The sequence below is a fragment of the Lepus europaeus genome, chromosome 16 (assembly GCF_033115175.1).
Source record: "Lepus europaeus isolate LE1 chromosome 16, mLepTim1.pri, whole genome shotgun sequence".
In the NCBI taxonomy this organism is placed as follows: Eukaryota; Metazoa; Chordata; class Mammalia; order Lagomorpha; family Leporidae; genus Lepus; species Lepus europaeus.
The window spans coordinates 3,123,843-3,137,761 of NC_084842.1; the positions used below are offsets into that span (position 1 = coordinate 3,123,843).

General features: G+C 45.6%; 1 protein-coding gene across 3 annotated transcripts in view; it reads right to left on the reverse strand.

The window, feature by feature from the left end:
• Positions 1-13,919, reverse strand: part of IDO2 (indoleamine 2,3-dioxygenase 2) — a 65,120-nt gene that overhangs the window by 20,070 nt on the left and 31,131 nt on the right. For all 3 annotated transcript variants that reach the window (XM_062212972.1, XM_062212971.1, XM_062212970.1), the window contains one exon: positions 12,900-13,017. In XM_062212972.1, coding sequence (XP_062068956.1) covers positions 12,900-13,017 — 118 coding nt within the window. The remainder of the gene's footprint in view (positions 1-12,899; positions 13,018-13,919) is intronic.

Sequence of the window (13,919 nt, forward strand, 5' to 3'; positions counted from 1 at the left end):
TTCTATTTCTGGTTCTTCCCTTTTCTGTACTAAGCAATGACAACAGCAACGAAAAAAGAAATCAAGGTCATCTCTAAAAATGTAATGTTTTTACCAGACATGATACTGGAGGGACTGTGGGAAATGTAGAGAATTGAAGCAGAGAAAATTACCTGCCCCGAGGCTTTCACAACAGTGACATGAAATTCATCCATGCCTTAGTGAAGTCTGCTTGGCGAGCAGAGGATAGAGGGTGCAGTGTCCCTCGCCCAGGGCCTGCCATTCCAGACAAGACCCAGGTCCCTTTAACTGCATGGCTACCTGAGGTCAGTGTTACATGAAGCTACTTTCGAATCTATGCCAGCGCTTGGGGATAACTGTGTCTACTAATTTATTAGCTTTTATGTAAGGACGCATGTCCTCATACTTGTACTATTTTTTCTTAAAATTTTACTTAAGGAATACAAACTCCATGCATTTAATATATACCAATTTGGGAACATGGAGAGTCCTCCCCTGTCTACCTCCCTCCCACCCATCTTCCTCCTCCCTCTCCCTTTCCTATTCTTATTTTTTGCAAAGGTCAGTTTTCAGTTAATTTTATACCCATAAGATTAACCCTACACTAAGTAGAGAGTTCACCAAATAGCATGAAAAAAAAAAAAGAACAAAACCAAACAAACAAGAAAAAAAAATATTGTTCTTGACAGTCAAGAGCAGGGCTGTTCTAATTTTTTTTTTTTAAATCAACTTTTGAAGGTTGTTTACCCTTCTGAATTCTGTGACTTGTCCTGTGTTGATCTTACCCAGCTTCTCGGCTCTGCCTCTTTGTGTCTGAGAATAAGACACAGCTTTGAATGAGGTCTCAGTGACAACAGCTCCATCTCACCAATTCCCCTTTCCTGCCTAGTCCCTGATCCTCCTCCTCCTCATCCTGCTCTGTGTTCCCTGAAGTCCCTTGGGGACTCCCGTCTCCCTTCAGCCCCTGAGACTTTCACATGCCCCCGGCTGTCTCGCTGTCCCCACTCAGCCGTGACAACGCCCACTGGACTTTTCTGAGGCTGGACAACACCATGGGCTGCTTCTGAGGCTCTCCCATTGGTGCTGTGTCCCCACCAAAACTGCTGAGTATCACCCACAACCTTCTGCTGAAGCCATAACCACTGGCAGCATCTTCCACTCCTACCCAATTTGCCTTATTAAATGAGGAGGAGTCAAATGATCATTTCAATACATGAACAATATTTCTTCAAATAAAATAGCATCAACAAATGCAAAAAAAATTATTGATGAAAAAACCCCATTTGTTTACTAAGAATAGAAGGAAACATCTTTAAATGGATGGCAGGAATCCATGGAAAGTTCTAAGTAGGTCTTTTCTTTAGTATAAGATGTTAAAAACAATTCTTTTGGGCTGGTGCTGTGGCGCAGCGGGTTAATGCCCTGGCCTGAAGCGCCGGCATCCCATATGGGCACCGGGTCGAAACCCAGCTTCTCCACTTCCCATCCAGCTCTCTGCTATGGCCTGGGAAAGCAGTAGAAGATGGCCCAAGTCCTTGGGCCCCTGCATCTGCATGGGAGCCCTGGAAGAAGCTCCTGGCTCCTGGCTCCTGGCTTCGGATCGGTGCAGCTCTGGTCGTTTTGGCCTATTGGGGAGTGAATCTCTCTCTCTCTCTCTCTCTGCCTCTCCATACATTTTTTCAAATAATTCTTACTTGGTCTATATAAATGGACTCTCTGTGTAACCCTGACTTTCAAATAAATACATAAATCTTTAAAAAAATTCTTTTAAAGTGTGAAACCAAATAAGGATCAGCATTTCCACTCAATATTCATATTCAGAAGAACAAAAAATAATAAAAATAGACAAAAATTTTCAGTATTATAAATAAGCAAACACAATGTCTACACAGAAAACTTAGAGCATCGACACATAATTACTTTAGAATGAATTACAGAGTTTACCAAGGGGATGTATTCAAGGTTAACACCCAAATACCAATTTCATTCTACAGACCAGAAATGAATAGTGAGGGGGCAGTTAAGAGGGGAAAAGCTGCATTCACTAGAAACAGAAGTGTCTGGTAACTATGAGTAAAACAGAAGAATAGAAATGACCCAAACCTTGAAAGAAATTAAGGAATAAAATGAATAAACGAAAAGGTGCACCTTTACACAATTTGCAAGAACAAGAAAACACAGGACCAACCTCTAAGACCATAAATGTATTGAAGAAGTGTTCTCTCTGTTTGGGTGTACTTCAGACCACGCAGCCAATGAGGAATAGGCAGCAATGGGAAGAAATGACTTGGGCTGGTTCACTCAGGAGCCTTAGTTAATAGCTGATGATGTTCCTTGTCTCGTCACTGTCCCTGGTCCTAAGACAGGAAGACTGGATACAATACCAAACTCCTGCGATTCCTCCGTACTATTCACACACTCAGTGCAGTCTGAGTAAAATTCCCAACCATGATTATCTTAGAATGGAATTTGACAAGCAGATTCTAACAGTCTAGATGAAGGACAAAAGGTCAAAAATAGCACAGATGCTCCTGGGAGAAGGGAAACAAGGCGAGGGTGGGATTTTTCTACTTGAAAATGAAGAATATGATGAAGCTATTTTTTTTTTAAAGGCAGATGGGGTTGGTGTAGGGAAAGAAAAATCATGAAACAGAATAGGGAACATAGAGACAGACCTGTCATTTCATAAAACCTACTGTAAGATTGTGCCAGTATTGGGGCCGGTGCTGTGGCACAGCAGGTTAACCAGCTCTCTGCAGCACTGACATCCCATATGGGCACCGACTTGAATCCCAGCTGCTCCGCTTCCAATCCAGCTCCCTGCCAATGCACCTGGGAAAGCAGCAGAGGATGACCCGAGTGCTTGGGCCCTTGCACCCACGTGGGAGGCCTGGAGAAGGCTCCTGGCTCCTGACTCTGGCCTGGCCCAGCCCCGGCCTTTGCTGCCATTTGGGGAATGAACCAGCAGGTGGAAGATTTCTCTCTCTCTCTTTCCATCTGATTCTATGTATTTTTACCTTTCAAGCAAATAAATAAATCTTTAAAAAGGTTGTGCCAGTATTGCAGATTAATGCACATACATAAGAGGGAAGTAGAATTTATTTTCTGTATCTTTCTATGTAGATAATAATTACATGTATACTAAAGACTTACATGTAACAGACAAAACAGGAATTTTAGAAGAAAATTTAGGAAAATCTATTTATGACCTGAGATTATAGAAAAAGTTTTTGCAAAAGACCTACTGAAGCAAACATTTTTTCAAATAATTCTTACTTGGTCTATATACATGGAGAGTTTCTACTTTCCAAAGGCAAGTTAAGCTGTGGCCTGGATGATCTGGATTTAGTTGTCTGAGATTGAGTTCCACCTCTGCTTCCAACCCAGCTTCCTGGGAGTCAGCAGATGATGCCCCCAGCACAGGAGACCAGGATGAGGTTTCTGGCCCCTGGCTTTGACCTGGCCCAGCCCTGGCTGTTGCAGGCATTTGGGGAGTGAACCAGCAGATGGAAGATCTCTCTTCTCTGTCTCTCCTTCTCTGTCACTTTGGCTTTCAAATAAATAAATGAATCAATTTTTAGAGAAGCATGAGACAAACCACAATACTTTAGACACATATAGTTAATAATAAGACAGCAGATTACAAAAAACTTTAATGATTAATAAGTGAAAGATAAAAGTCCAAGACAAAAAGAGGAAAAACATGCATCTTCCAGAAAATGGACGCAAACAACAAACACACGCACACAAGGAGGGGACAGTTAACTCGCCAGAGATCAGGGAAATTCAAAGTCAAAGTGCTGCTCATTTAATGAAAACTATAATGCCTGCTTTTGATTAACTTACACTTATAAAAATTTTGTGTTGTATGTGCTGTTATTTTGCTTGGAAAACCTAAGGAAACTTGCTTTTTAAACTTTATAGAAGTAAAAATACAGGTTTTACAGTAGAAAGAATTTGAAAATCCAGCTTTGGGTCAATGCAAAGCCACAAACTCAAAAGGACTCAGTAGTTCCACAATGCATTATTTCTTTTAAAAAAAGATTTATTTTATTTATTTGAAAAGCAGAGTGAAAGAGATATAGATAGAAATACCCCATCCCTAAATGTTCACAAAAGCCAGGGCTGGTTGAGACTGAAGCCAAGAGCCTGGAACTCCACCTGGGTCTTCACATGGGTAGCAGGGGCCCGATCGATTGGGTCATCATCCACTGCTTTCCCAGATGCGTTGGAAGGGAGCTGCAACAGAAGTCGAGTAGCTGGAACTCGAATGGGTGCTCATATGGAATGCTGGCATAACACGCAGAGGCTAACTGGCTGTACCACAATGCTGACCTCTCACTATTAACACTTACTATGATCCTTCTCAGGAAGGTAGCATGGACAATATTTTGCTTTTGCTAATTTCATAGAAGGCAAAGCATGGCAGATACCTACTTCACTTCCATGACTTCCATGGTTTGAACTCTATATTCCCTGGCTGGGACACTCAACTATACTTTATTTGTATAATTCTTACTTTCTGTAAAAAAAATTTATTTCTTTGAGAGGCAAAGGGAAAGGGGGAGAGAGCTGGACACACAGACAGAAAGACAGAGAAACAGAGATTGGACAGAACAAGCTCCCATCTGCTGGTTCACTTCCTGAATCCCACAATGACCAAAGCAAAGCAAGGAGCTGAGGAATCAATCCAGGCAGGAAACCAACTACACAATCCATCATCACCTGCTGCCCCCCCCCCCCCCCCCCCCCCCCCCCCCCCCCAGCATCTGCAAGGAAAGAAAGCTAGAATCAGGAACTGGTGCCCAGGAACTGAATGCAGGCATTTCAGTGTGAGACTTGGGTGTCTTAACTGTTGGGACAAATACCCACCCCTGTCAGCCTCACTTTTCAAAACCCCATATTTCCACTGGATGACACACCAAACAGTTTTTTAAATTTCTCTTTTGTATTTTAAAGAAATTATTTACCAAAGCTAGGTAATACGTACATTTGGTACAAAATTTAAAGAGCAAAACAAGGTTTAGAATGAATAGTTTGCTTTTCCTCTCAAGCCTGCCCCCAACCACGAGTTCCCCTCACCAGAGGCATTCCACTGCTATTGGCATCTTTTCTAGAGGATTCTATGTGGAACATTCTCACTGAGTGGCTATTGGTCAAGACTTCCAGAGCTTACCTTTGATTCTTCTTAATCTCATGTAGAAGAAAAACAATTTTTAATTTCTAAAACTATTCATACATTTTGAGATATAATCTGCACACTAACTGACATTAACATAACCACCAGGGTTTTAACTCACTTGTTCATTTTTGCTTCATTAATTCACGAATCCCCCACAGCTTGACTGTTGTGGCAATATCAACTGCTCCTGGTACCCGAGAAGATTATTGCACAAGGGGACAGAACACAAAGCAAACCCAACCTCTACCTCTGCGTTTTCTGTCTGCTCTGAAAACCAACCGCTCAGCCCAGCAGCATTCGACGCCGCATACGAAATGGCACGTCTTTGTTGATGCGGTGCGGTGGTCCTTCAACTTGCTATGAGATCAGGCATAAACTCTGGACATCTCCCTCGGCCTCTTGAGCCTCGCGACCCCTGGCCAATCTGGTCTTCCTTCTCGATGTCCCTTGCTCTTCTCGTCTGTCCCTAGCACTGCCCAGGGTTGGCAGCACAGCCTAAGTCCCTGGATGAGATCACTGCTCTGCCTGAAGAAGTCACGTTTGGAATGAGCTCTGAAGTATAAATAGGAGTTAATTAGGCAAAAGATGAGTAGGGCAGAATGTTTGAAACAGAAGGAAAAGCAGATACATAAACTTTGGAATGGAAGAAAAAGGTCCTGAGGTTTGTGGTAGAGCAGGTTAAGCCAGGACCTGCGATCCTGGCATCCCATGTGGGCACTGGTTCAAGTCCCGGCTGCTCCACTTCTGGTCCAGCTCCCTGCTAATGTGCCTGGGAAGGAAGTGGAGGATGGCTCAAGTGCTTGTGCCCCTGCACCCACGTGGGAGACCCACAGGAAGCTCCGGGCTCCTGGCTTTGATCCGGCCCAGCCCTGGCTGTTGCAGCCATTTAGGGAGTGAACCAGTGGATGGAAGATCTCTGTCTCTCCCTCTCCCTCTCTCTCTCTGTAACTCTGCCTTTCAAATACATAAAAGGAAATCATTAAAAACAAACAGGAAATAAGTTCCTTTTCAGGAAGAAAGAGTCCAGGCAAACACATGATGTCAAATAAAGCAAAATCCAAATTTAAAGTATAGGCTGAGATCATTCTGGGTCTTGCAGAACAGGCTACGAATTTTGACCTTGTGCTTACAATAGTGGAGACTCCAGCGTTTTTCCATAGACCCATAATGTAACTCACAAATGTAGCCTTCCATTTTCTAGTAGTAATACGTTAAAAGGAAAAAAACCTAAAAATTGGCAAAATTAAATTTAGTACTATGCTTTATGTAGCTCTAAATATCTAAAGTATTATCATTTTACTAACCAACAAGTATAAAATTTATTCATTTTTTTTGGTAGTAAGTCCTTGAAATCCAGTGTATACATTTGCATCTTTTTATTTTACACTTATGGTACATTTAATTTGGACGGCAAACTTTCAACAATTAAGTGAAATATAGTCTTTTTTAAAAATATTTTTATTTTACTTATTTGAAATTCAGAATTACAGAGACGGAAATTACAGAGAGAGATCTTCCAGAACTGGGTCAGGTTGAAACCAGGAGCCAAGTGCTTCTTCCAGGTCTTTCATGTGGGTGCAGGGGCCCAAGGACTTGGGCCATCCTCCACTGTTCTCCCTGGCACATTAGTAGGGAGCTGGATCAGAAGTGGAGCAGCTGGGATGTGATCCGGCACCCATATGGGATGCTGGCACTGTAGGTGGTACCAACCTCCTATGCCACAATGTCAGCTTCAAAATATAGTCTTTCTAATAATAAAAATGGGTCTAAAAGAAACCCTTGTTACACTGATTCAGGCTTTGAATTTCAATGAATTGAAACTGAATCCAATTAAAAAATTACTATCCCAGCCACCCTGTCCACAGGCCACAGTTTGAATATTCGATAGCCTATGTGGTCTGTGGTAGACTAGACATTGAAGTTTTAAAAGTATTAGCAGGCATGGGAGTCGAGGAGGCCCATCTCTCATATCAGAGTGCTTGTGTTTGTGTCCTGGCTCTGTTCTACAATTTATCTTCCTGCTAACGCACACACTGGGTGGCAGAAAATGGTGTCTCAAATGATCGGGTCATCCATATTGGAAAGCTTGATTGAATTTCTGGTCCCTGGCTTTGGTCTGGGCCAGACCTGGTTGTTGCAGGTATTTGAGGAGTGAACCAGCAGATGGGAGATCTCTCCCTTTCAAAGTTAAAAACAAAATATTAATGATGGTGCCCAATTCGCACTTTAAAAAGTACTTTCAGTGGCTGGCATTGTGACTCAGTGGGTAAAGCTGCCACCTGCAACATCAGCATCCCAAATGAGCTCTGGTTCAAGTCCCGACTGCTTGACTCTCCACCCGGCTCGTTGCTAACGCACTTAGTAAAGCAGTAGAAGATGGTTGAAATTCTTGGGCCCCTTCCACCCACATAGGAGACCCAGATAGAATTGCAGGCTCCTAGAATTATAATATAATGAATAATAAAATAATATATAATATATAACATATATATAATATAATAATATATATAATATAATAGTGATATAATGAATATAATGAAGAAGGAGATGGGAGAGGGAGAGGGAGAGGTAGGTGGGTTGGGAGTTGGGGGGGAAGGTGGGTATGGGAGAAAGAACCACTGTATTCCTAAAGCTGTATCTATGAAAAATGCATTCATTAAATAAAAACTTAAAAAATCAAGTTATGTTTTTATAAATAATCAGCATTATGTAGTGAAAATACAACCAAACACACAAGAAAATGACAAAAATGAGAATTAACATAAAAAAGGAACAAGAAGGAAATAGAAACACCTTCCAAATATCAGAATTATCAAGCACAGATTATAAAAGAACTGCATTGAAAATATATGCAGGGAACAGAAAACTAAAAATGATTGATTAGAGTAGAAAATAGTAAAATACAACTTTAAGCAATAAGAAATAAAGTAACCCTGGGGCCAGCGCTGTGGCGCAGTGGGTTAATCCTCTGCCTGCGGCGCTGGTATCCCATGTGGGCGCTGGTTCTAGTCCTGGCTGCTCCTCTTCTGATCCAGCTCTCTGCTATGGCCCAGGATAGCAGTGGAGGATAGCCCAAGTGCTTGGGCCCCTGCACCCATGTGGAAGACGGGGCAGAAGCACCTGGCTCCTGGCTTCGGATTGGCACAGCTCCAGCCGTTGCAGCCATTTGGGGAGTGAATCAACGGAAGGAAGACCTCTCTCTCACTGTCTGTAACTCTACCTCTTAAATAAATAAATAAAATATTTTTTAAAAAATAAAAGAAAGTGACCCAGTCAGCGTATCCATTGAGCAGCAGATTGGAAACAACTGAAGAGAAACTTAATGAAGTAGATCAGAAAAAAAAAAAAGTCCAGATTGCAGTACAGAGAGACGAGAAGATGGAAAGCAGAGCCAAGACTAAGGGAAGGGGCCAGGGCAGCCACGCCCAGCCTTCTCTCTTAAGTGCCAGTGGGAGACAGCAGAATGAGGCACTTACAATTGCCGAAGGCTTAATGGCTGAGGGAGTCCCAGAGTTCTTGACAGCATCAGGTAAGGGAGGCCAAGGACACCTAAGTGGTGGACAGATACAGAGAAACCCTCACAGGCGCCCAGGGAAGAAGGATGGACGGACAACTCCCATCTCAACAGTGACACGGAAACCAGAAGACACTGCCCTGAAACAGGCAACAGGGAAAAGAACACACTTGCCAGGAAAAATGCCCTTCAGCCACTGGATTCAAGGGAGGCAATTTCTATGTGCGGGTGTCCACCTGATGGCTAAGGTGCCTGTGCCCCCTATTACAGTGACTGCGCTCAATACACCACTCCAACGCCTGACTCCAGTTTCCTGTGATTGGTAGATGCTGGGAGCTGTGATGGCTCAAGTAATTGGTACCTCGCCACTCATGCAGGAGGCTGGCTTGAGTTCCTGGCTGCTGGCTTTAGCCCGGCCCAGTGACAACTGCTGTGGCTACTTGGGGAGCAAACCAGTGGATGGGGGCTCTTTTTGTCTCATTTTGTTTCTCAAAAATTTTTTCTACAAAGAATGTTAAAGAAAGCATTTTTTTTTTCTTCAGATGGAAGAGTTTACTGCCAGCAGGCACTGCTTATAAAAAATCCTGAAGGAGATACTTCAGGAAAAAGCAAGTTATCTAAAAAGGGTGGAGCCCCACGAAGATTGTGAACAGGTAAACGAGCAAACCTTGACCATATTCAAACAAAGTAGACACTGTAGATTTCCAGGTCATGTTCCAATATGATACACAATTTAAATTCTTCCCCATATCACTAAGAACTCTTCTTTAAAGACTTATAAAATTCTTTCATGTTTTGAAAGTTGATGCTCTCTCACTCTCTAGATATATATATATATATATATATATATTTCAAGATTCAATGCACAGACACAATAAAATTGGATGTATGGTTACATGATGAAGAGTCTACTGGCTTAGGCATTAAGTATTTGGATCAGTGAGTGTAGTTAGTCCATGGGCAAACACAAACATTAGAAATGTAACTATGATTTTATTACCATATGGAATTTCATAGAGAAGAATTCCAGTGTCCATTCTTTTTCAGTGGGGTTTAGACAAAATGGAAAATTCCCCCAACACAATGAATGAAGCAATCAGAAGAGAATGGTAGCAGAAGTTCAGGCTACAGTGTAGCCCCAACTAGCTCTTTAGAAAACCTGAGTTAAACACACACCCTGACTTGTGAGAACGAGATGGTCTGACTCCTCTCTATTACAAAAAGAAAATTTCATAGAGTTGTCAATGGCTCAAGCAGAAGCTGGAACTTCTGTTGATTCAGAAGGAAATAAAGACAAATCCTTCCAAGGTGTTCTGGGAAGTAAGATATGTGTGTGCTTTTCTGAAGACAGGAGTTAAAATAAACATACCCCAAACAGGTCTGCGGCTAACCCAAATGCTTGCAAATCTGACAACAGGTTTCTGACAGTCGCAAAGCTCCAGCCCAGTCCAGGGCTGTGTAAACCATCGAGTCAGAAGCGCTCTGGATGTAGGGCTTGCAGACACGCAGTGCAGACACACAGTGTAGACACGCCGCAAGTGGCGGCATGCGGAGACGGATTTGGCTGATGTTTTCAGTGCTGTTAAGGCTTCTGCTCTGCTATAGGAGGATCAGCTTATGAGAACAGAAGGCTCTGGAGTTATTTACAGTCACTGGTGACTAATGTGCAGTGCCGTGAAAAGCTGGACGCAGGCCTAGGGACTTAGATCTCAGTACAGAGGACCAACACACCAGTCATGGCTCACCATCAGGGTGTTTTCTCCTCTCCTATGTGCCTGGTGAGGGGATATTCATAAACAAAGAAGGTACAGATATGGTGAAACTGTGCTCTGAAAGGAACAGAGCGCCCCAATGGTTGGGGCTGAGCCAAGACAAAGCCAGGAGCTTCACCCAGGTCTCCCATATGAGTGCAGGGGCCCAAGTGTTTGGGTCATCCCCTGTTGCCCTTCCAGGCCATAGCAGAGAGCTGGATAGGAAGTGGCACAGCCAGGACTTGAACTGGCACCCACATGGGATGCAGGCATTGCAGGCAGTGGCCTAACCTCCTCCCCTCAAACACTGGGCCCACACTCTTCTCTTGCAAGAACTGCTTTCCTTAGGGCTCCATTGTGGTATAGCAGGTAAGGCTACCACCTGCCAATGCAGGCATTCCATGTGGGCACTGGTTCATGCCCTGGCTGCTCCACTTCTGATCCAGCTCCCTGCTGACGGCCTGGGAAAGCAGTGGGGGATGGCCCAAGTACCTGGGCGCCTCTACCCACATGGGAGACCTGGAAGAGGCTCCCAGCTCCTGGCTTCAGCCTGGCCTAATACTGGCTGTTATGGCCATCTGGGGAGTGAACCAGCAGATGGAAGACCGCTCTGTTTCACCCTCCAACCTCTGCAACTCTGACTTTCTAAGTAAATGAATGAATTTTTTTTTTAAAAATATATATTTGAAAGTCATAGTTACACACACACACACACACAGAGATAGAGAGAGAGAGAGAGAGGTCTTCCGTCCACTGGTTCACTCCCCAAATGGCCGTGATGGCTGGAGCTGTGCCAATCCAAAGCCAGGAGCCAGGAGCTTCCTCCAGGTCTCCCACATGGGTGCAGGGGCCCAAGGACTTGGGCCATCTTCCACTGCTTTCCCAGGCCATAGCAGAGAGCTGGATCAGAAGTGGAGCAGCTGGTACTCAAAACCGTGCCCATATGAAATGCCGGCACTGCAGGTGGCGGCTTTACCACAGCGCTGGCTCCGAATCTCTCCCGGTTTTTTTTTTTTTAAAAGGACTACCTTCCTCTACGACATAAAGACACCTCAGTAGGACCCACTCCCTCAAAGCACCACTGCCTCCCAGCAGCACTGTGCTGAGGACTGCATCTTTAACCCAGGCCTGGAAGGATTCAGCAGCCGGACTAACATGCAGCCCACTGCGCCCGAGAAGACTCCAAGACTGGAGATGCCTGAGGCTGCAGCCTGGGATCGTACGACGGCTCATTCACACCCACGCAAGGTGTGGGCAGCTGTGCCCGTCCATGTGCTTTGCCTCTTCACCCACAGCACAGGGCCTTGGAGATCTGGAGTTTTTTAATGTGGCGGCAGTTGCACCACCCTGGCCAGCTCCACCTCAGAAGTCACCTGCTGTCCCCTCTACTGCAATCTACTGGTTACAAGCACATCACAAGCAAGCTGGGGCACAGGCTCCACCCCCAGTGAGAAGAGTGTCAAGGTCATATTGTGGAAGGGCACCGGGGCGCAGGGTTGTGGCTGTCTTTGGGAAGGGCACTCGGCCACACTGGCTACTTTGCCACCTGGTTGAACGTGACAGTAAAATTTTGAAAGCTAATGACATCTGTGTGCGAAATGGGGGAGGTACTGTCTCGGACAGTCAGACTTTGTGCAGAAGGTGCTGAGAACAGGGCTGGGGGTGGCCTGGGATTACCAAGAGACTCTGAGAGTCAGGTCTGGGCCTCGGTCTGGGAGGCAGTGTGAGGAGGGGGAGTCTCTTCCAACCGGGCACACCCCTCTCTTGTGCTCCTGCCTTGTGTGATCTGCAGACCTCTGTGCTAGGAGTCTGGCAATCCTGAATGTGTCTCCCCAGGCCAAAGCCAGGAGCCAGGAGCCAGGAGCTTCATCTGAGTGGGTGCGGGGGCCCAAGCTCTTTTTCCAGGCCATCAACGGGGAGCAGACAAAACATTCCTCTGGCAGAGAAAGTTGACACAGGAGATGAATGCTGGGGCCACAAAGAGCTGTAACCGATCCCCAAAGTGTGGGCCACCTTCCTGGCCCCGTCTCTCAGACTACGTGTCAGGGAAGGTTCAAAGTCAAGGTCGGTTATGCTATTGCAGGTTCCAACCCAGAGAAAAGAATTAAAAGATGTATTTGAGAGTTTAAAGACATTTCAGTCCTGCACAGGCTAGCTCTGTGGACCCCTGCCCTCACCCCAAGCTCGAGGCGAGCCCTCAACATGACAAAAAAATGTGTAGCCATCAAAGAGAAGAAACTATGCTAACCACAGGAGATTACAAAGAGCAAAAAACCCACAAAATGTCTTACTGAACATTTGCTGATGAGTAAAACACGGGCGATGCACCAGCGCCATCTGGTGGACGAACATTGCATCGCTCACTTGGGTTGTGCCCAGAGGGCAGAACCCGTGGCTCCAAGCAGGGCGCTCAACCTGTGGGGCTCCCGTCCCAGCGCTGAGGGCATCATACCGTGCATTTGTCCCAAGGTGCTGATCATGTCCTGAATGGAGAGCTTCAGTCGCTGCAGGGCTTGAAGCAGGGTGTCCTGGTCAGGCGGTGAGATGGCATTCACTGCCTGAACGAGTGCCTGGGGATGAGAGAGCCTCCTCAAGTCACCAGCCTCCCTAAAGTCCACAGTGGGGGGAGAGAGAGTCGCCCTCACAGTGGCAGGAGCCAGGTGAGGGCTCTCGGCCCATGGGGACAGACGATCAGAGCTCGCTGGGTGCAGCCCTGAACCAGGGCTATGGACAGCCAGATGCTCACTGGCGCCTCCCACGCAAACTCCTGGGTAAGTGGCCATTTCTGTACTTGTCCGGGCCTGCTGTCTGTTGGATTCCTCTCCTTCCTTCTCCTGGATGCTGTTATGTTGCAATCCTTTCTACTCAGGCATCTCAAACTTGGTCAGCCTTACCCTGCAGCCCTGACAGTTTGGACAGGGCCCCCAGGGCCCTTCGCCTTCTACAAAGCCAAGACAGCCTTCCTCCTCTTAGAGCCTTCTCCATCTTGTCTGAACATCTGGAAAGCCAGCACTTGATTCTCAGCCTCCTCCAGTGGGCACTCGGCATGTGCTTGCCAGGGAAACGGGGTGAGGAAAGGCACAAATCCAACCCCAGCATCTTCAGGCCAGGCAGGAACACTCCATCCATATAGGTGACTAGGTGAACTGTCATTGCCCCGGAGAAAGCCATAGTGAACCTGAACCCTTCAGGTCTGGAGTAGGTGCCAGCTGCCTTCTCATGAAAACATTGCATTTGTTGCCTCCTTGTCTCACATGAACCCATGTCCTCCACTGGATCATGACCTTCTGCTGGGGCCAGGACAATGTTTGGTTTGTTTGCCTCAATTCCCCACTGACCGGATCCGTGCCTGTTTGTTGAATGGACACATGGTGAATTCTGAGTTTTATAGGGGTTGAGATAAAGGAGCTACACTGTGGGCTAGGACATGGGTCTCTTCTGTTAGTCCCTAAGGAGGAAAAAGCCCAGGGCC